The sequence below is a fragment of the Gadus morhua genome, chromosome 15, assembly GCF_902167405.1.
Source record: "Gadus morhua chromosome 15, gadMor3.0, whole genome shotgun sequence".
Taxonomy (NCBI): domain Eukaryota; kingdom Metazoa; phylum Chordata; class Actinopteri; order Gadiformes; family Gadidae; genus Gadus; species Gadus morhua.
The window spans coordinates 8,157,754-8,180,480 of NC_044062.1; the positions used below are offsets into that span (position 1 = coordinate 8,157,754).

At 47.1% G+C, this 22,727-nt stretch overlaps 2 protein-coding genes across 4 annotated transcripts in view; one reads left to right on the forward strand and one right to left on the reverse strand.

Annotated features, from left to right (window-relative positions):
• ate1 (arginyltransferase 1) overlaps positions 1-19,949 on the reverse strand; it is a 56,565-nt gene extending 36,616 nt beyond the window's left edge. The window contains exons 1-7 of one of the 3 annotated variants that reach the window (XM_030379975.1): positions 19,771-19,949; positions 17,490-17,553; positions 17,302-17,364; positions 17,000-17,103; positions 16,175-16,402; positions 11,816-12,051; positions 6,794-6,922 (exon numbers count right to left, since the gene is read on the reverse strand). In XM_030379975.1, the coding sequence (XP_030235835.1) occupies positions 6,794-6,922; positions 11,816-12,051; positions 16,175-16,402; positions 17,000-17,103; positions 17,302-17,364; positions 17,490-17,553; positions 19,771-19,870 (924 nt within the window). In that variant the 5' untranslated portion in view covers positions 19,871-19,949. Of the gene's footprint in view, positions 1-6,793; positions 6,923-8,365; positions 8,495-11,815; positions 12,052-16,174; positions 16,403-16,999; positions 17,104-17,301; positions 17,365-17,489; positions 17,554-19,770 lie in introns of all 3 variants that reach the window. The other 2 variants (XM_030379974.1, XM_030379977.1) reach the window with 2 other exon arrangements.
• Positions 19,950-20,560: 611 nt separating this feature from the next.
• On the forward strand, positions 20,561-22,727 carry LOC115560517 (gamma-crystallin S-1-like). Its single transcript, XM_030379978.1, has 3 exons — positions 20,561-20,798; positions 21,386-21,628; positions 21,831-22,727. Exons 1-3 carry the CDS (start codon positions 20,787-20,789, stop codon positions 22,113-22,115), a joined length of 540 nt encoding a protein of 179 aa, XP_030235838.1. The 5' UTR covers positions 20,561-20,786; the 3' UTR covers positions 22,116-22,727.

Sequence of the window (22,727 nt, forward strand, 5' to 3'; positions counted from 1 at the left end):
AAAAGTATTGATGTCATGTGTGTGTGTTTGCACGTGCGTGTACAATACAAGTATGTGTGTAAAGGTAGGGCCAATAACAGTGATGATGGCTGGAGGCAGGGTTCACTGAGTGGGGCTGCCTTGGTTTACGTGCAACTCAAGCTCCTGCCAAGATTAAGGGCTACAGTGTGTGTGCGTGTGAGTGTGCGTGCCTCCACATTTAATGTGTGTTTGTGACGTTGAAGCACCGCATCTGAAATAAATGTATACAAAATTTCAATCCAGCGGGGTATGTTTTAGAAGGAAGGATTATGGCATTATATCATGTCATCTCTTATTTCTCTCCCAAACACACACACACACACACACACACACACACAGTTAAGTGCTTTACAAACTGTGATCCACCAGGTGCTAGACATGACCACAAGATGGCACACACTGGCTCTGATGTCAACGCTCAGGCCCCAGGGGCAGGAGAGAGGTGAGCGGGCACAGAGACACAGAGAGCCTCACTCACCCACGGCACCAAACGCCCAAACACCGGTCCTCCACCTCAACCCGTCCCTCTAAGCCTCAAGTTGCAGCAGCGACTAAGGTTTTACATCCCAGTCCACTCACCCGCCCCCAACCAGCCCATTACATTCTTTAGCCGCGAGGGCAGTCAGACGTTTACGCCAACTGAACTTGCAGTACCTGGAACGGGCCTAGCGAGTGCCTGTGAGGGCACGCCGATTTAACCGTTTATTGGAGCTGCGTTCGATCCCACAAATGGGTCTGGATTGGGGGAGACTCCATTTTGAACTCGGGACGTGGATTCGTGCTATAGTTTAAGTAGAAAGCAGAATGTGACTCCTTTAACAAAATAACTGGGCATGATCCCAACACCAGATTGTCAATTATATTGGCAGTACTAAATAAGACCGCTGGCTGTGCATTGTAAAGGGCACAAATGTCTGATTGCTTTAATTGACGGATCATACATAAAAAAATAAACAGTCTACAATACTAATTAATTAAATTTAATCAATTAATGATTGATTGAAGAGGATCTATCTCCAATAAAAAGTATATATATAATACACAAAATGTGCATCTTTCCGTTAGTTGATAAACATTTACATGGATAATCCCACACACTATAAATCTGTGAAGACCTCGTTAAAAAGGTTTTAATGGCTCTTGGCATCTCCCCCTTCCTGCTGATCTCCTGGCTCTTCGGGGAGAGGGGGCTTCTGGGAATGTTTTCACCCAGAGAGGAGAGGGGAGGCAGTAGGTTTCCACTGCTCTCTCCACCCTCCCCTGGTCCAAGGAAGGCTGGTCTCCTGGAGTCTGGCAGAGCCGATCCCTCTCAGGCCACTGACGGAGAGCAGGCGGCCAGGGCAGGGACACACAAACAAACAAACAGCCACTAGCCGCGGAGCCCAGTGAGAGCCTTTCCACTGTGTAGGCACAGTTGTGCAAGTATGGAAATATACTTTTTTCCAAAAGTGTGGGTACCCTCTCTTCTAACCCACACACACACACACACACACACCTTCTGGAAGTTCCCACTTTCTAACACATGGAGCTCATCACTTCCTCTGCAACACTCTCTCGGCACTATAATAAACCTATCATCTGCGCACAATTAGGCCAGAAGTCATTGTGGAGGCACACACTTACGTATGCACACATAAACACTGAGACACAGTGGAGCTCTCACTTATTCACTCTTACACAAAACACATGTGTGTGTTCCAGGGAAAGTGTGTGTATGTCTCCCTCACACACAAACAGACACAATTCTAACCACAAATAAACAGAAAACTCAGCTTTCACTACTTCAGAGAGCCACACAAGTCTATCTCTTACGCGCACACACAGTATTGCGCACACACACACACACACACACTAACCAGCCAAGCCCTTACTTATTCACTCTAACCCACAAATCACCTACCCCTCCCCCCCCATGCACACACAGAGCAAACAAACAAACAAACAAACAGGGCTGATGAAATGGTATTGCTACTGCACTGTTACTTAACCATCCTAAAATGATTGCTGTCATTGCTGGAGTTGAAGTTCCTGGAACCAATTAAGTAAAGAAAAGACAATGACACAATTCCTATCTTCTAGCCTCTCACATTATTTTACTTCAATTACCTCAATTTAATCAAATCAGATTCTATGGCGGCATATTGCCGCCAAAAGATTGAGGACAAAAAATTGCTTTACACACACACACTCATATACACACACAATTTATGCGAACGCCTTTACTTCACTCATGCAAAGTATTCCTCTGTTCACAAGAGCCATAATCTAGCCTGTGAGTAGACGATCATTAAATGAGCACGCACACACGCAACTGACGCCCCCGTGCGAAAAAAGCTTTCTTTGCTGGTGTGGTAGCAGTGTTTTCCTGCTCGCTCTGATCATTCTTGCGTGGGTTTTCTCTTTGGCACCAAGCGTTATTGGCCATTGTATCCCTGTCTATGCTTGGTTGCTCTTCCCCTTCCCCATTACATATTGACAATGGATGTCTTTTCTGAATCCCGAGAAATAGCTTTGGAATCTTTTCTATTTTCTTCTTTAAGACTACTTATTTCACAGACGTACAATAACAAATACATATGTATCCCAACCCTCCGACTTATTGTATGTTGTACGTCCTTGCACTTTATGTATGCACATATTGTATGTCGTACATAGTTGTGTGGCATCTTATCCTAGCTATCATTGTTGCATGCAGGGAATGGGTTAACCTAACGACTATTAGTGCTTGGCACTTGTTTCTATGAACAACCTTACTGTACCAACAGCGATATATTGTTCTTTCACCTTCTTCTGACAAATGTACTTATTGTACTTATTGGATAACAGCGTCTGCTAAATGCCCTAAATATAAATATATTCAGCGAGGCACTGAAATGCCACCATAAGATTATGAGTTGAAATGATAATGGACGAACGTTGCGATGCCGGTAAATGCATCAGTGGGAGGAAATAAACAAAGTGCTTTAACCTCCGACCTCCAGAGGTAGTGGAGGGGCTCTGCGGGGAACTGGAGCCCCCATTGGTATACCTGCTCACCCAGCCCGTTAATGGGCAGACTGGGAACGGTGAACACTCTGGATGCTAACCGGAATCACATGCGTGTGATGGTGAATACAAGCGGGACCGCCGGTTGTCACAACAATCCTCCCATTTCATTAACCCCAACGCAAAATTAAACAGTACATTTTTTGTATTCAGTTTGTTTCATTTGACTTGTTTTGTTTGCGTCCGTTTGACCTGGGATGGTCGTGCAGTCACGTGTCTGATGCAGTGCTCTGGCCATGGATAGAGAGGGGTAAACACACATTAAGCAGGGTTTGTTTTCCCCAGAATGAATGCCACATGTGCAGGAACTCAGAGTTACGGCTCAGCACAGCGGTTAAGACCAATAAGTGTGACACACAGTGTGTGCAAGTGTGTGTGTACATGCGTGTGACTGTGTGTTTGCGTGTGTGTGACTGTTGGTGTACGTGTGTGTGTGTGTGTGTGTGTGTCTGCGCGTTTGTGAGTGCATGTGCGTGTGTAGCAGAAATAATTGCAATGTATAATGGCTCAGTCACGTCGAGGAAGCCGTGATTGGATGTGTAAGGAGCAGTGTCCGATTCCTTTCCACTCTTGGCAAGGTACGAAACGCACGTGGCCCTACACAAAGACATTCTACTGTAGGACAACACTGTACGCACGCAAACACACACACGCACAGGCTAGCGCACACACACACACACACACCCGCTGGCTTGGGGCCAGGATGCCAGCAGACAGTGCGCCAGACTCGGTCCCTAGGTAATAACCTTAATGGATTAATAAATACCTGCGCCAACACTGAATGACCCATCTCCCTAGGTAGCCTCCGCAGCAGGCATGGCACGCTACCAGACTCTCAGCAATGTGTTTTTATTCAACTAACACGGCCGCAGTGGTGGGGTGTAAGGGGGTCAGAGCTTCTGGGAAGAGACTGGGCTAATTAATGGGGTCCGCAAAGGCCAGAAAAATGTAATCTGTAGAGCTTGTGCGGTCGGCGTGCGTGCACGTGCACGTTCGTGACCGTGTGTGTGTGTGTGTGTGTGTTTGTAGCGGGTCTTAATGACCGATACTGGACAAACTTAAGGGAATAAGCAAGTAATATCTGTGGACGAGAGGTTAACAAAGGAGGCCTGATTGTGCTGCGGAGGGGAATGAATGTACAGGGGAGGACCGGCAGCGGGGCGTTTCAAACGGGCGACGCTAGGCTAGCGCGATGCTAGGCGAGCGCGATGCTAGGCTAGCGCGATGCTAGGCGAGTGCGATGCTACTTTCAGTGAGCAGAGGGCCAACTGCGTCTGTGGAGGCTCTACCGAGGGGATGGCAGGCCTTGCGCAGTGGCTCGTGTGCGTCCGTCAGAGCAGGCTTAAGACTCGGCCCCTGGGGAAGATAGAGTTACCCTCCTGGATACTTAACCCTGACACGTGTGCACGCACGCACACACAAAGTACATGTACACACACACACACACACACACACACAACTACACATAGTACACATGCAATACACGCACACACACTAGACACGCACACACTACACACACACAAAGTACATAGGGAATACACACACACACACTTCTGCCTTCCCGTCTGGCTGCATTTCAACAGCTCTTGACTTTTAATAATCCACCGGAGCTCTCAGGACCCCCTAAAGAAACCCAACTGCTTCACTCAAACCCTGACGCCAGTACAGCGTGTCTAGGGAGCACCGCTGTAGTATCTCGTCCAGTCGTTTCCATGCACTGCTTCCAGTCTGAGTGAATAATCAGGACTGGAGACACAAGTCTTCTACACGTTAGTCATCAGCGCATTCAGCAGGAGAATCTCTTGTCCTTCTCCAAGTCGATATAAGAAAAGGGAACTGTCATCACCAGGAGGCAACATGTTTGCGTTTGGTTTTACATCGGATTAGTTTTGGTTTAGCCATCCGATTCCAACATCTTTTGCTAGAGGCCATTTTGATTTAAGTCAATATTAAATCTCTCACACACACACACACACACACACACGTGTGCGCACACACGCACGCAAAGGCAGACATTAATAGAGCTAGTATTACGGCACCAGGAAAGTATCTACCCCAAACAAGTCAATTTCACATTTCTGGGTTATTTATTAATTTGCCCCAAGGATTTACAAGCTGGAACCTTCAATAATTTGCGGAGGCCTGCTGCCGACGCAGGAGTGTACACGTCTGTGTGTGTGAGTTATTGGTGCTCGTGGAGGGGGGGGGGGGGGTGTTTTTCCAGCTCTTTAGGGACAAAAGGCCCTCTCAGGTAGGGGAGAACCTCCAGAGGGACTGTATCCTGACTAGACCGCCGCTTCCTCCCCTCTTTCCCCCAAAGAATTCCTTGCATTACTCCCGCCTCCTCGTAAAGGCACCCTAGAATTAATATCAGTGTGACTCACACAATACAAACTCCCCCCCCCCCCCTTTTCCCAAAGCAAACTTAATTTTACTGCAGCCTGACATTAATGGAGAGGGGAAGACGGCAGCACCCTCCTCTTCCTCATGCAGGGCTGGGGTTCTTCCTCTCGGTGCAGACTGTTCAACCACACAACACGCTTTTCACCAGTTAAAACTTTGACTTTGAACAAGTTATGCTTAAAAATTACATAAGGAACACGTTAATAACATGCAGTGGCTTTATACCTTTTGGTTGTCTACAGTGGAGTCTGCGCAGTTATATTTACCAGAAGCCTACATTCACCAGAATAAGAAGATTTGTCAGACTATTGCTCCACTATACAATTAACACAATACCACACCCAGTGACATGTTTAGTATAATTCTCTAAATTATAATAAGAAATATTTCTTTAATATTTGATATGCTGTATATGTAAGCAACCCCTCTAGGTAAAAACACAGCATATGGTCATCGTCGTCCGATCGAGCAGCGCTCTGCTGTGCTGTGGCAGTAGGGCTTAACCGCCGTTGATGGGGAGGCATATCCTGCAGTCTGCCCCGCAATTTCCTGTAACTGTAACTAGCAGCGTAGTTGGTGAAAACGCCTCGAAAAACATTCCATCGCCCTCCGTCAACACTGTGGCGTGGTCAAGTAAGGCAGGGGTTTAACCTACGGCAGCATGAGCCCGAGACCAACTCACCCAGGGTCTGATTCTGCAACATCATATGCGTGAGAACACGGTGGAACGAGCTCCCTGCCGACGTCAGGACGTTAGGCTTCCGTAAGAGACTCCAGACTCACTAATTCAGAGCTCATATGGACTCTGTATAGTCTCCCCCTTTACTCTCCTAAACACACCCCACTTAGACACTTGTACGTTCTGGCACTAAAAAAATAGCACATAGCATCGTGTAGCATCTTATCCTAGCTATCTTTGTTATGTACTGGGAATGGGTTAACCTAGTGATTGTTAGTGCTTGACACTTTTGTCTATGAACATCATTACTGTACCGGCAGTGATATATTGTCTGCTAAATGCCCTAAATGTAAATCGAGGCTGACTTATACACCCAAACGCAGTTTAGCTATTACTTCCGACATGCACCCACAAAGCCATCAATGAAGCAATACCATGGTGGCCGGTGACGAGTGTGGCTCAACAGTGGACGCAGTCAAAGTGGACGCGGAGAGTGACGCGGGACAGTGCAACGTTCTGCCATGCAACCGCCTAGAACGGATCAGACATGCAACACCCCTGGTGCAGTTCTTAGGTAAGGGGTGGTGGGGGTGGGGGAGGTGGTGGTTGTGGGGTTCGGAGTGGGAATCATAAGCATCACAGTACCTCGCTCTCATCACACTCGCTGGCGGCGTCGCCGTGCACCGCCGTCTGGTAGCGGGCGTACAGCGCCGCGGACTGCTCAAAGGTCGCCGCGAACGTGGGGTCGTCAAAGCTGACCGCCACTAGCCTCACCTTCAAGTAGCATGGGGGGGGGGGGTTGTAGGGGGTCGTGTTAGGTCAACGAGGAGAGAGGCATTGTGGTTCAAGAGGCACACAGATGGAATGGAAGAGCAGGTGGAAGGGAGGAGGGGAGAATAAGGACTTAAAAGGAACAGTGTGAGGTGGGATAGGATGGGGAGGGGGGTTGATGATAGATAGATGGGGTTTGGACACAGTAACGTATCGTGCAGTGAAGGGGTCACCACCAAGGCCTGGGGTTCATGCAGTACAGCAGTGGTACGTGTTAGGCCCAGGCAGATGTTGCACAGAATCGTGTCAGGGCGTTTATGTTCTTGTTCTGCCTTTGAAGAGGAGGCTAGTGCGCTGCCCAGCCACTACCAGGGAGAAGCAATCCGCCAACGTTAACGAGACTTCTGGCTCCAGAGTCTGGACGCGGTGTGAACGAGGTCTGCCGGAATGGAGAAATACGTACAGGAGGTACGTGTGTAGTCCGACCAAATACCTACTCACGAAAAAGGTTTTCAATCGGGCGAAACAGATTGTCCCAAAGACATTTAAAAAGTACCGGCTATAATTGTGTTGCTGCGAAAATGAGATTGAGATGCCAGTTCGCTTGAGCTGGGGTAATTCAGGGCCAGGCCAGGGTACGGAAGGGGTACACGGAGGGGGGTCTGGCTGAGGGAAGGGGGGAGTGAATGAGCTGAACCACCACCTCCCTCCCTCCCTCCCTCGCAAGCAAAAGAAAACAGCTCAATACTAACGAGCGAGCCAGGCTACTGAGGCTACACGGACACCTGTAGAAACACTGCTCTCACCCAACGGCTTATGGAAACATTTTACTCCATTCATTTTCTTCAAGTATTAATTCTCTCTGAGCCTCTTTTTATGTTGACCCTCTCTCTCTCTCACACACACACACTCCCCACCACACACACCATTCATTTCTTATCCAACATCTTGGTGTGCACTCTCCTTCACCCAATCTCACACTTTCTTTAATACCACTCTCTTTGATTCCCCTTTTCTTCAATTGAATTAAATGCACGGCCTACGTTTCTCAAAGATTCTACCCGGAGAAAATGGGTTTTATAAATTGAACGGTCTCGGCTACAATTAAAATAACAGATGACTCACTTCTGTTCACCCCTGTACTTTTTGAACTTTTATGGCATCTTTGGTAAACTTTTAAAACTAAAGTATAGTCACCAGTGGACGTTTTTGAATATCATCCAACATTCTGTTATGTTTTATGCTACCCAAAAGGAATGATATTCAAAAACGTCCACTGGTGACTATGATTTTTTTTTTTTAAACACATGAAGAATCGCCAATAGTTGGCAGGACCAAACAATGGCCCCCCGCACACCCTCTGGACCCCTGGTCTCAGAGCTCCAGCCTGCTTCTCCCTCCGAGCAGGTTGACCTCCACACCCCACCACGCCGTCCCCCCGCTGACCTGGCTCTCGGAGGGCTTTTCAGGAGGGTCCTTGTGAATGGCCATCTGGTAGAGTTTGTACACCTGGTAGGAGGCGTCGAAAGAGGCTTTGAACTGTGGGCAAGGGGGGCTGGAGCGCACTAGCCTCACCTTCAACACAAGAACGAGAGGCCCGCCGGACAAAGGGTTAACATGGAGGAGCTGGGAGGGACCACAGCCCCTTTGTGTGAGTGTGTGTGAGAGTGAGAGTGATAGGGAGAGCAAGAGAGAGAGAGAGCAAGAGAGCGCACAAGAGAGAGAGAGAGAGAGAGCAAGAGAAAGAGTGAGCGACCGAGCTGGAGAGAGAGAGAGAGAGAGACATAAGTGAGGAGAACAAAAAGAGAGGCCAAATTATCACAAATCAAAGAGAAAAGAGCGAGCGAGAAAGAGAGAGAGAGGGATATAAAGTGAGAGGACGAGACAGTAATCGTGCTGAAAATGGACAAAAACACAACCTTTTTCAAGTCCTGCCAAAGAAAACTCATAAGTTATTTTGGCTGCAACATGTGTGCACCCAGAAGTCTATGGACCATTACCAGTCAAATAAAACTGCTTTGGAGTCTCAGTTTGGAGATTTCTTGAGCCATTAAAACTGCAACTTCTGTGAGATAACCCCACGCCTAATCCTCTTTCAGAGAAGTCTTTCCCACTGTCGAAGGAGGACCACTCCCACCACAGCTGTGACTTGATGGGGGAAGACTAATGATGCAGAGCAAGGGTGTGTTTGTGTCCGTTTCCATGGCAAGACATTCGCGCAGACAGGTGTCTGACAGGAGCAACAGGAAAACAAGAAACTTTTGACAACTTACACACAACAAAAGAATATTCTTGAGACATGCTAGATTAAGACTTGACTCATACATTATTGCTACTTATCATTACAAACAACACATTAAGGTAGACAAGTACTGGGCGCATACATGGTTGTCATACATGGAAGGAAGCCATACATTGATTAATAACTTGGATTTTCCCTCTGAGGAAATGGAGCATGAATCTGTCCTGATGGGGAGAGTCACAGCCCGGTAGTGGATGGTTTTGTTGTTGAATAAGAAAAGGGATGCGATCCGCCCCAAACTGTGACTGTGTCGCAGTTGGGGAGGATCGCATCCCTTCACCGGATGGGTTGTGGATGAACTAGCAGTGTGTCGCTATAACATCACCATAAGTTCCCCCCTTACCCGTTCACCCTCTCAACATCGTCTGGCTCCGTTTCGATTAACCGCTCTCTGCGTTAGACGCTTGTGTTGGCACGCCGGCCGGCACCATGTGAATCCTCGGACTCCGAGATTCCGCCGAGGGACGGGAATTTGGGGAGAGGAGGGATTGAGCCCGGGGTTTGTTTGAGTTGGATCTCGGCTGAGCTCTCATAGCACGGCTTGGCACCCCATCCGTTGCTCAAACAAAGAGATCACAGAACGTTACGTGAGAGGATAAACCCTCAAGTCAAGACATTTTATTTGTTCGGGCTCAAACCTCCAGCTATCCAGTGATCGGACGAAATTACTTGCTCCGGCCGATACCGCGAACGTAGCCGGTGTGGCTAAAACGCACCGCGTGGAATATTCTTGTGATCCAACACCAATGGGCTGAAGTTGGACTACTTCAAGAATGTTGAAGAAACGCCATGTAATACAAGTGGCTTTGGTTGGGATTTAATTAAAAATGAAGGATTTTGGCCTTCTAAGGCCTCATCCTAGAGGCACCACTCGTAATCAAAACAATCCCTCAACTCCCTCCAGTAAGGCCCGCAAAACAAAGAGCAGGCTCCACGTCTAAAGTGGACGGATAAATAAATATAGTGGTCCGGTCTGACAGCCAAACCATAGCATGTGAACACCAGGAGGCCTAATGGGGCCGTGATATGAAATAACTGCAAGTCTAGCAGGAGAGTTCACTCACAGTGGACAGCGGCTCAGGCCCTTTGAAATACAGGACCATACTGCCCCCTGCTGGTGGCTGGCAAAACAACATGTATATATATATCGTTGAAGGGAGGCCAATGGAGTAGGTGGTCAATCCCAAAATGACTTTCTCCGTTATGAACACGCATGAAATTTTATGTGTGCTAGTTAATGAAAATAATATTAAATCTTATTTAATATTTGAATAACGGCAAAGGGTTAGCCAACATTTGACGAGGGAAGGTGCTCAACATATATTATTAATTAAACGCTAATATACCGGCACTAAGGCCGGAACCGCCGTTCCCATAGAACGGCAAAGACCGGAGAGGTCCTGGTAATAGTTATAAGTGTTCTTCTCATCTGTATCCTCTCGACCTTTCCCTCCAGGCCCTCGTGTCCGTCTGAACAATGCCCTCGTGTCCGTCTGAACGATGCCCTCCAGTTCAGGACGCAGACTCGACACTCTCGCAGAGTGTCCTGCCGCGGTCAACATCTGTGTTTACCATGAAACGGAGCCGGACTGATTTTAATTGCTCGGGTGTGAACGGCCCTCTTCGTTGAAAACAAGTGCCGTCGGAACCTCTTGGCTCGTTAGAAACCAGGCCTGAGGGGGCGGGGGGCGTTGATGATCTGTTTACCATCACTTAAGAAAACATCCTCGTTCGGGGTTGAAGAGCAGGGAGCCTATCTATACGCGCGCACGTCGTTAAAGTGCATACTTGGTCGAAACCGACGCCGTCATCCAATTAGCTGCCCTGGATGCTTTGCGAGGTTCAACTCCGTTCGGGGATGGGGTAAGCTCCTGCGCCCCTAGCTCACTCCAGCAGATTGAACAACGGCGGGGCCTGACAGCAACTGATCCGATCGGGACGAGGCGCCTGTGAAGGGGTCCGGACCGCCGGAGCTCTCCTGAGACCAGAACGAGCGGTACCGTTGCAACATCAGCAAATCTTCAGACGCGTCGCTGACCTGCCTCGGGATGATGTCACTCTGCCAACATCGGCGGCTTCGGAAGCTCTCAACAGCAGGATGAATTCCCCCCCTCCCCCTACCACCGGACCTCACACCCAGCTCGCTCCCTCTGACACCCTCCACCCCCCACTGTTCCTGCATCCAAGGCTTCTTCTCCACATCCTCCCTTCTATGGCGGCCAGTGCGGTCTGATGTGATCAGGAGGGTAACCTGAGCCGGCATGTGTGTGTGTGTGTGTGTGTGTGCGCGTGTGCCGTGCGTGTGTGGTGTGCGTGTGTGTGTGTGGCTGTTTTTGGGCCCACTTCCTGTTCGGGCTGCGATTCTCCCCAAAAACATAAACACATGGTGAAGCCCCTTGGACCGGGAGGCTCTATTAAAAAGGCAAAAGCAATATCTCGTGCTGGAATGTTCCATGCAGAAGAAACCATAACTAAAAGCCAATTCGAGCCTGATTAAAAGCCCCTCCTGACACCAACACACACACACACACACGCGTAGGAAAACCCCCAAAGCGGTACGACGTGTTGTTACTGTCGTTCGCACTTCCTCTCACCTCAAGGCGATGGAGGGCGGTGTCGGGTAGCGACTCGTGAATGAACGCCTCCAGGGGTTTGGGCTGGGGGGCGTGGCCGGGCGGGGCCTCGGTGGGGGTGGGGGTGGTGGGTGTGGCGGGCGAGGCGCCAGAGTCGCCCCCCACGGCCCGTTTGATCTGCTCCTTCTGCAGGCGGCGCTCCTTCCGGAGGTCCTTGGCCTTCCGGCAGGGCGGCCGCGCTGGGTCCGCCCCCTTCCCTGTGGCGGAGGAGGAGTCAGAGAAAGGATTCTGTTATTTATGCAATAGTGAGTCAACAGTATGCATTGTTATTCCGATGCCCTAGGGGGCACTCTACCTCACCTGTTAGGTGGAACTCGTAACATTGTTCTGGTGCTGGTCAATCAGAGTTAAAATGGATATCAAAGTCTCAACCTACGTTCTGGTGTCACTCCGTTACTAACAAGTTCACCTTAAATTATAAAAAAAACAACATAATAGGTTCCAAAGAATGTGAGGGACGCAGAGCTTCACATAAGGAGTACATTGTGAGTACATCAGTTGGGCGTGGAGCCGGGGCCTGCTCCAACCTGCTCCGGAGCAGAGTCAAAGTGAACAAAAGAGATGCAGAGGGGAAAAAACGAAAAGAAAAAGAAAGGAAAGATCACAGACAGAGCCTACGGATGAAATACATACGATGTGGGATTCGGTGTAATGACCGGGTTATTGCCTAGAGGAAGAGCACTTTTCCCCGCTGTGGTCCTGTAATAACGGCCTCACCACAGAGGCAGTCCCACATTTGGGAATGATTTTGCAGGTGTGAGAGTTTCAAATGGGCTTGGCCTGCCCTAGAGGACCACACACACACACACACACACACACACACACACACACACACACACACACACACACACACACACACACACACACACACACACACACACACACACACACACACACACACACACACACACACGTGTAAGCAGTCTCCATTGGGCAAACAAGGGAAAGGATCTACACCAGGGAAATTGGTGATAAGCAGGTACAGGTCAGGAAAAAAAAACACAACTTCTGCTCAGCACACATACAGAATGAACTCATACTCTACTGAAAATCTAAAACTTAAGTCTGATATTCAGCCAAAACGACTCAGAGAAAAAGGTTGTTCCGGGGGCATGTTTGAAATGCATTCACAATGTGCAGAGAAACACATGTCGGGCCCGTTCACTACAGCCGTCCCCTTCACCCCATCCTCCTCTCACTGCTGGACTCCTGCCAAGCCCTCCAGCGGCCCGGGCATCCCAAGTCAACAGTTTACACTCCCACATCCTGTTTAGAGCAATAAGGAAACGACAACCATTTCCTGTTCCACTCCACCGCCAGACACCCCTATCAACTCGGTTTGTCAATGAAAGACCCACCAGCCCCGCATCACAGATGATGTCAAGACTGTGAAGGGGGGGGGGGTTCAACGCCGGCATTTAACATAATGCGTCTCAAATGTAGGCACCTCCGTTGATCCTGCTATTTACAGTCTGGAGGGACATCATTAGCCACAGCTTCTAACACTCATGCAGAAATATCCAGCCGGCTAATAGTGGATTAGTTACGAGTAATACCAATGGGCAAATTGTTCAAGGCTGTCTTGAAGGTTTTCAGTAATATGCAATATTATGTTGAAAAATATAGACGGTATATGGAATAATCGTGGGCAGAAGGCAAGTTATAATGGCAGTCCTTCCGATAAAATCCCTTGAATGTGAAGCATTTACTGGTAAGCTGTTATCTCACTATCTACGCGAGCTTCCCGTAGATAGTTGGTCTGTAATGGGGAGCGACCGGTCAAGACAAGGGGGCCGATGTAAACTACATCCTCCACCCCCCCCCCCCCCGTGGTACAGGAACCAGAACCAATATCTGGATACTGTTCATGACACTGTTTGACTGGTCCACACGCACACTCGCCCTTATACAGTGACCTCCTCAAATGGCTCAACACACACACACAAACACATTAGCCTCTCGTCTCCCACGCACGCACGTACTGGAGGAGAGAGAGTTCAGCTCTCTTATAGATACAGTCTGACAGATCGCTTCTGGTGCGAGACGGATGCTCCCTTTCCAGCAGTTAACACTCTATAAAAAACAACTGCACCCGCCCCACCACGGCAGCCATACCTCCTTCTACTTTCCTTCCCCAGCCACACACAGAGGCAGGTTTTAAAGACACAAAGCTAATTGTCGAAGGAGAGGAGAGGAGGAGAGAGGAGGCTGCTCTGTTATCACTGGGTAGGTAAAGCCACCCTGACACTCAGAGCTGGCAGGATGGTTTTATGGCACGTCAAAATCTCCCCTGGAGAAGTGCCTGGCAGGTGACGCTCTGCCTCCCGTTCCGCCAGCTCTAAACAAACACTGCAGACAAGCAGATCCAGAAGACAGACTTATACGGTAATTGCCCGTTAAAGTGCCAAGAAAAGACCAGGGGTAGTATTTACACCAGGATGGGGCTAAATGTTTATAGTCCTGCACTATAAACCTGCGTAGATTGGTTAAGCATCACCAGCACAGTGATATACGAAGATTTGTATTAAAATAATGGCAAACACCATTTGTCCAGTACAACAAGAATAATTTTAAGATAAAAATAGAGATGACATCACCAGTCACCAAAATCACAACCTCCAACGTGAAAGGGAAAAATAAAGACAAATAATCTAATCGCACAAATAACATATACAGTCAAAGGGAGAAAAGGCCTGCCCTATATTCCAAATGTATTATCCTGCTGTTCCTGGTTCGTAACTCATTCACAGGAACCCGTGTCAAAACACAATATATACACACTTGCGCATAGACTTCCCAAAACATATTAATCACAGGTTATCTTCCCTGCAGTGGCCCCCTGTTGGAGAACGGGAGACTTGAGGCACGTTTCCGCTGTGCGTTTCCATCCATCTGTAAAAAGCAAGACAGCACTGGAACCTGCCAACGACCGTAAATCGCTGAGGTCATAAAAGCCAGGGGGGGGCGCATCATCCAGGTGTTTTGTGTTGGGGGTGGGAGGGGCTCGATGGTGGTAGGGATGGAGGAGGTGTGTGTGTGTGGGGGGGGGGGGGGGTGTTGGCGTAAGTACACTCAATGTCTGCTTCCTCCCCAGCTCTCTGATGAGGGGGGGGCTGTTTTTCTAGGGATTCCAAGAAAGAGAGAGTGAGAGCAATTGATAGTCAAAAGGGAGGAGGGAGGGTCAGAGAGAGAGAGTGAGACAGAGCAAGAGAGAGTCCGAAAGTGAGAGAGTCAGACTGATAAAGTCGAGTGAGACAAAGAGTCAGAGATGGAGAGACGGACAGAGAAAGAGGCAAAGAGACAGAGAGAGTGAGCGTGAGCACAGCCCTCAATGTTGCACTTAGGATACACAGCACCATTACCCAAGGTGTCCATAAGAATCAACCCATCTGAGACACTCCCTCTGTGAGCGTTTGTTTACGTCTAGGTCTGGAACCACCACCTCTCTAACAGTAGTTTGCCAGGCCTTTCCCCTTCAATCTCCCTCCCTGTCTGAATGGTGAATGGGGAAGAGGAGAGGCACCTTTGGACGGCTGAGAGCGTCAGAGAAATGAAATGTGAGCAGTGGAGAGATGTGCCACGTCTAAGCGTTTATTATCAGTTTGCTGGGAGTGTTATTCATTCATTACCCCCTTTGTTACTGGGAGCTGTCAGAGCGCATCCTGCCCCGCAGAGAAGGGAGGAAGTCTTGACGGAGAGTTAGATAACTGGATTGATTAATGGAACAGTCGAGGGAACTCCAGCGTTATTCACGCAGCGCTTCAAATTAGAGACTATTACAAGGGGAGCACTGCCCTCTTCTGGTAGGCTGAGGTACTACAGCCACGTATGGTCCCACAGATTCCAGTGAAATGCCAATACAACTCAATATAACGATACAGTCGCCTGGTTAAGTGCTAATACAGTAAGATTATGAATGGGTCAGAACCAACAGCCTATTAGGACATGTTTGGTATGGTCACTTATGGGAGCATAACCAAATGAGGATCCTGATGTGGCAAGTAGAAGTGTAGAAAGTTAGTGTATCATGCGACCAGGAAAGTTTGAGGAGGACTTTCTATGTAAAACAAAACAAACAAAGCTTGAAACTCTTGCAAAAACTTCCCAGAGATTCAACCAATGATGGCGTCTCTGCTCCTCTTTTGTTTCACATTTACATTTAGCAGACATTCGCAGGCATTTAGCTATGGAAAAGTACACAAACATATTAGAACAGAGTTTTAGTTTAACAAACAGTATGGACAACAAACAGGCTTAGGCTTAAGCTGAAGTTGATTTCAGATCATATCCATAGGTCATAGGTCATAGATGTTATCTTACCTGGTTTGTGAGTTGAACTTGGCAGTCCAGCGTCTTGGACAGTCGGAGGACCGTCTTGGACAGTTGGCGGGCCGCCTTGTCCGGATTTCTCCGGGGCCGCTGGTGCACTTGCCGCCACCACCCCCTCTGGCTGAGGTTCTGGGACGGCTGCCACCTCCACCTGGGTGGGGCAGGCCTTGGCGGTCCTCTTCAGGCCCGCTTCCTCACAGAGGGAGTCCATAGGCTCTTCTAACACAGGACACAACAGACAACAGCCCTTTAATGTCCTGTACCCGAGGTTTTACATTGCGGTGTCAAACGGTGAAACCCCAATGTATAAGTATGGTAAAACTATATATTAAAAAGGTACATATATTAACCATTGTTGTTGGCATGCATATTAGTACAATATTGGCTCTTTATTAGTCATTATGAAGCACTTATTAATGCCTTATTCTGCATTTCAATTTTCTACAACTAATATGCTGTTATTATGCTAGTTTCCCTCAATAACATACTAATTACTGCTTATTGATAGTGAGGAAGTTGTTGCACATGAATAGGGCTAACCCTAACCTTAGTATTTGTCGAATATAGTTATGCAGAATAAGGCATTAATAAGTGCTTTAAATGACCACTAAAAAGCCAATATGCTACTTGTATGCATGCCAATAAGCAACTACCTAACGGTTCATATGTGTACCTTAATATAAAGTGTTAGCGTAAATGATGATAATAAATCTACAACTACAAATGAAAATGTTTAACCGAAGACCCGATTAACGAAGCATAACTCAATAGGAGCTGGCGTAGATGAAGCTCTTGTTGGCTGAAGACCAGACTCACCATCTGGGCCTCCGGCCGGGAGCTCCCCTTTGGACAGGAACTTGCTCATCTTCTTCAGGGTCTTCTTGTGGGATTTGGCAGGCTGGAAGTTCAACGCGTGGCATCTTGGCAGCCGCACAGAGGGGAGAGGAGTATGTTTTTATACCACTTTCCTTACCAAAGTAATCTGACCTAAGTCCAGCATTAATATCAGTGTATGTCTACAGCTTTTAGGTCTTCCTTAATATACGATAGTAATTACTATTATTATTATTGTTTATAATTTTGCCAGGGCACAAAGTGTATAAATAATCAATGTTTACCTGATGGTGTATTGTGGACAGCACGTCTTCTTCATTGTTGGCTTGTAAACGTACTTCCCACTTCTGTTAAATGAGGGAATAGGTCATGCATCATTCATGAGGCATGTTTCATTATCAAAGAACAAAGATTGTGTGGCAACAGAACAGGCTGAGTCAGTGAGTCAATGAGAGAGAGTGTATGTTCTTGCCTTCTCCATCCTCGGTCTATGAGGTCCTGGTAATCTTGCACAGTCATTGTGTGGGACCACATCCCTGTACGATGCAGAAGCAGTACAGCATGATTTAATATCAGATTCAGACAGTTAGCCATCCACTCAGGACCCAGTGAAGCGATGACTAGCTGTCAAAAGGGGTCATTGTGTTTTTATAAAGATTTTAGTGAAGAACATCAGAGAAAAACCAAACATTGCTTCATCTTAAACAGAAAAAAAGAACTATGATAAAGCAAACAGCTCATACTTCACTGAACCACTCTTAAATAAACAATCGTTTGATATCAAAACCATTTAGAAATCGGTAGAAAGAGGAACCATCTTGATTGACTGGTGAGAGAGTCTGAACTCACATCCTGGGACCCTCCCACTGGGACATGGGAGGTTTCCCACCAAGCATCAAGACTTTATGGAAAACACAGACCCTGGGGATCATGTGCCCCAAACAGCTCAGTGATACAACACATGACCCCTCCAGATGTCATGCATGCATTCACACTGTATGCATCAGCTCCCATCCGGACAAATCCCACTCCGAACCAACTTTTATTAGTGTCTATTGTTTTATTATCAGAATGCATTATGGGATTATTTTAATGCACGTAAGAAAGGAACTTTCCCTCGAGGTTAAAAAACAGTTCATAGCACAACTTGGAATAAGGAAGGCAGTGATGGTGTCTATTATCCATCAAAAATAGCATTAACAATGCTCAAGTTGCGAAGGACAGCTGCGGCTATTTGAATCATCGGTCATTAGAAATTCAAATCATAAAAGCATTGCTATGCATCACCGATGGTGACATCATCCGTACTTCCACAGCGAAATGCAGTGAGGCTGTCTCACTGAAGTTGTTAATACCAAAATAATAAGCAGTCATCTCCTCCTCCGGACTGCACCAGGAAGTGGCTGATCCCTGCTAGTCTCAAATCCTACTCCAGCGTGTTAAACAAGATCCACACAGAATAACAGCAATGCCTGCTGTCCTGTTACACTGCTTTTAATAGATCGGTAAAATAGCTCTGCCAGGAAAGGCTGCCATTTAGAGAAAGGCGACTCTGCTTATAATAGAGCATTGTTAGAGAGAACTGATCAGATGTGTCGATACTTCAGTTACCGGGGACTATGATATGATTAAACCCTGATATTCCCCTTTTTGGTTCAACAATGATAACTATAACACATGACTAATATATTTAAATAGGGTGGTTTGTGAACTTAATAAAGTAATCTTATATGCATGTTATCAATGAAGTACTACATCTTGGAAATGTATGTGTCCATAGTCACATCATACTCAACACACGCCTGCTATGTTAATTAGGCTAATCAGTACATTTACTGAAAATAAATGTCACAGTAGGTGGACTGGCTGCACTTATGTTCGAACTGTTTGGGGAGCTACCTCCACATTACCACACTGGATTGTGTTGCCGCCAGGATTGTTCCATTATATCAGTTTGACTCATTCATAAAGATAATCAATAAGATGTATTTTATTTAGTAAAATGTGTAAACCATTGAAATCAAAGGTTAACTAAACAAAAAAGTGGTATGGTAACAGTCTGATTAGATTACATAGCCTTATGTTTCCCCTCTCAGCAGTAAAATGATACAATTATCTGGAAAAAATCTGCTCCCCTATTCTACCTTCAGAGGTAACCCAAGACTTGCACTGACAGCACAGCTGCAGCATAGTCACCCCAAACCCTGACTGCAGGACAGTTTCCATACGGTGAGCAAGGCAGTAGGGGAACAGTTTGCTTTGGTGTTTACACTTGAACTTAGAATGTGTGCATACAATAATGACTTTCAATACACCGACCTATCAAACTCCAAAGAAACCGACACGTCACCGATAAAATCCTACTCCTTTGGCCAAGTGCAAGGATATAACCAATATATACAGCCCTTACTCACAACAATGTCACCATGTTAGACCTAACTACAACTTCAGCCTCTTAAAATAATACTAAATACTAGCATTACAAGTTAAATAATACTAGTTATTTATTTATATACTTACATTATGCTTTAATTAAATGCCTAAATAATACTAGTGTAACCATTGCAAGATCAGCTGAATCGATTCAGCTACGACATTCAATTGGTTGACTAAAATACAGTACAGCACAACAAGTCAGCGCTGCAGCTTCCGCAGCATTGCTGCTCAATAACCTAGCTCCGGTGGCTAGTAGCATTAGCATTAGCATACCGTGAGAACCAAAACTAACGCGCGTTGTTCAGATTGTCACTCACCGTGGGAGAAGTTGCCCTTCTCGTTTTTACAATAGCCACAGCGGTAGCCATCGTCCCCCCCGAAATACTCCACTATAGTGTACGAAAGACCCTCCGCCATCCTGTTAGACAGCTCAGGATTTGACAGCTGCTGCTAGTAGCTAGCCGGTGTCTGCTCTGGGAGATTGTGTGTGTGTTGGGGGGGGGGCACTGCTTTATGGGCGTGGCTTGATCTTGCGCCTTCCGGTTGTGTATCTGTATTTATTTATATACAAAGAAACGTGTCGATTTATAAGACAATTTAGTAGAAGTAACATTGCATTAATAATGGTGGTTTATTCATATATCCGTATCATATAAATACTTAAACACGGATAAAAAATATATACATGTAGGCTCTGTTGTATATCAACCTTTTACGTTACAGTTTTCAGTAGACTACTACTCAAGGTGTCCATTTGTTTGAGTCAGTTCACCATATGAACCACTGACTGCAGGATGCAATTCAATTGTATCTAATAAAAAACAAGGTGTGATTTAGAGGTCAACAACACTAGTTGCACAAGGGTAGCATTGTCCTGTCAGCTATTACTGAACCGCATTCCAGTCACATGTGTACCCAACAAACACACGCATCATTCCGTCCAGAATCACCCAACTCTTTATCAGCGTGCTGGGCTCAGTGATGCTCCATACTTGAACATTTTCAACCACAAAAACTAACATAATGACGATCCTCTCATCATTTGGGTCCACACATCATCGTCTTCAGCCAAGTGCTCCTGTCCTCGCTCCTTTTCGTTCTCCTCAGAAGAACAAACAGGGGTCGCGGCTTGGCTTGTTGTGGTTCTGTCTCAATTTGAATGACAATGGAGTATATGGAGGCATGAGGTCGACGTGTGCTCAAAGTCATGGGGCAGATTTGTGCTGACACCATGACTTGCTTTATTCCAATGACAAAGCTCTGTGCCTTTTATTCAAACACATAAAAGGCAGTAGAGAGCAGGCTCAGGCCGGTCCTACCCACCACTGGTGCCATGATGGGAAAGGTAAGCACGCCCTGTGGCGACCCGCATTCCTGCAGCAGCCAGTAAAATAACCTGTCTCCCAGTAAACATTATAGGGCTACTACTTTTACTATGGAGTTACTAAGCTTTTATCCAAAGTGACAACATGCAAGCCTTTAAACAGCAGGTAAGAGTTCAGGCACCTTGCTCAGGGATTACTACAGGTGGGCAGGTGCAGATTGGGGGTTCAACGCAGCGCCTTTCTCCTTGTAGCGGAGCCACTGAACCATCTGGGGAGGCAGTAGCTCCGTGTCGAGGTGTCCCTGAGCAAGGCACCTCACCCTAACTGCTCACTGACTGAAGGTTGCTAGTTCGATCCCCGGCTCCTCCTAGCTGAGTGTCGAGGTGTCCCTGAGCAAGAATCCTCACCCAGACCGCTCCTGATGAGCTGGCTGTTGCTCTGCGTGGGTGTCTAAATGCGTGAATGAAAAGTTGTAAAAAGCATTGGATAAAAGCTTCAGCAAAATCCCCTAAATGTACACAACCAGTAGCATGTGTGTGGGGAGCAGCGGGGTTACCAGTGCAGGGTCAGTGACACAATGGTCTGCTTCTCACCCTCACCTCTTCAGGTCATCTTCTACGAGGGAAGGAACTTCGAGGGCCGTCACTATGAGTGCAACGTCGACTGTGCCGACATGCACTCGCACATCTCCCATTGCAACTCCATCCGCGTCGACACGGGCTGCTGGATGGCCTACGAGAAGCCCAACTACTCGGGCTACCAGTACATTCTGACCAAGGGCAAGTACACCGACCACCACCGCTGGTCCGGCTTCAACGACCTGATCCGCTCCTGTCGCATGATTCCTGCAGTGAGTAGAGCTACCCCCTGGCCTTCCCTAGGGAGATAGGCGTAGATAAACAAAGATATTGATGAGGGCTTCCCGATGTTTCTAAAGCTAAACCATTATTTTGTGTGTGTGTGTGTTGCATCTATGTGTGTGTGTGTGTACGTGCGTGCGTTTTATCTATGTGTGTGTGTGTGTGTGTGTGTGTGTGTGTGTGCGTACACAGTACAACGGCAACTACAAGCTGAAGATCTTCGAGAGGACTGACTTCGGGGGCAAGATGACAGAGTTGAGCGACGACTGCCCGAACCTGCAGGACCGCTTCCACCTGAGGGACGTGTCCTCCTGCAACGTGGTGGAGGGCTACTGGATCCTCCACGAGCATCCCAACTACAGGGGCCGCCAGTACTACTTGCGACCCGGGGAGTACAACAAGCACGGCGACTGGGGCAGCATGAGCTCCACCATCGGCTCAGTGCGGCGCATCACAGAGGTGAAGCAGGCCTACTAGGGAGTGGATGCTCTCTGACGATGGGGGGGGGGGGGGGGTAGTGAGGAGAGCAGTGACACTGGAAGGAGGATGCAGTGGGACATTTATATTATTTGCATCGCTCCACAGAGTCGGTATCAGGGAATAAATCATTCGACCTGTGGAGAAAGAAGGAAAAACAATGGCTAGGCAAAGGTGTTCTTTGTCACTGGCAGCAGTTATGTGGAAGAATAAGAACGGAGTACATTTGGCAAACGTGCATCAATTACTTAAAAAAAATACTTCTCACATAGTTTTATCAAATGAATACGCAGATTCCAAGTAAATTAACACAATTGGTAGTTGTATCTCAAGAAATTACTTGTGAAGTATCTAAATAAGCTAAATAATCTGCTTAAATGTTTTTTACTTTCTTTTCAAGGCATGACTATGAACATCAAGAAAGTACCTTTGTGTTCCTGTAAATGTAGCAATCTTAAGTGAAAACTATGAAACCTGTACAAGTTTGTTAAAATGCCAAAACTCAGTTATCTTCAATTAAGTGTATTATAACCTAGATTACTTCCTTTGAAAACTAGGGCTATAAGCAGCATTATTCATGATTCTGATCAATAAACAGACAAAGTGAACTAA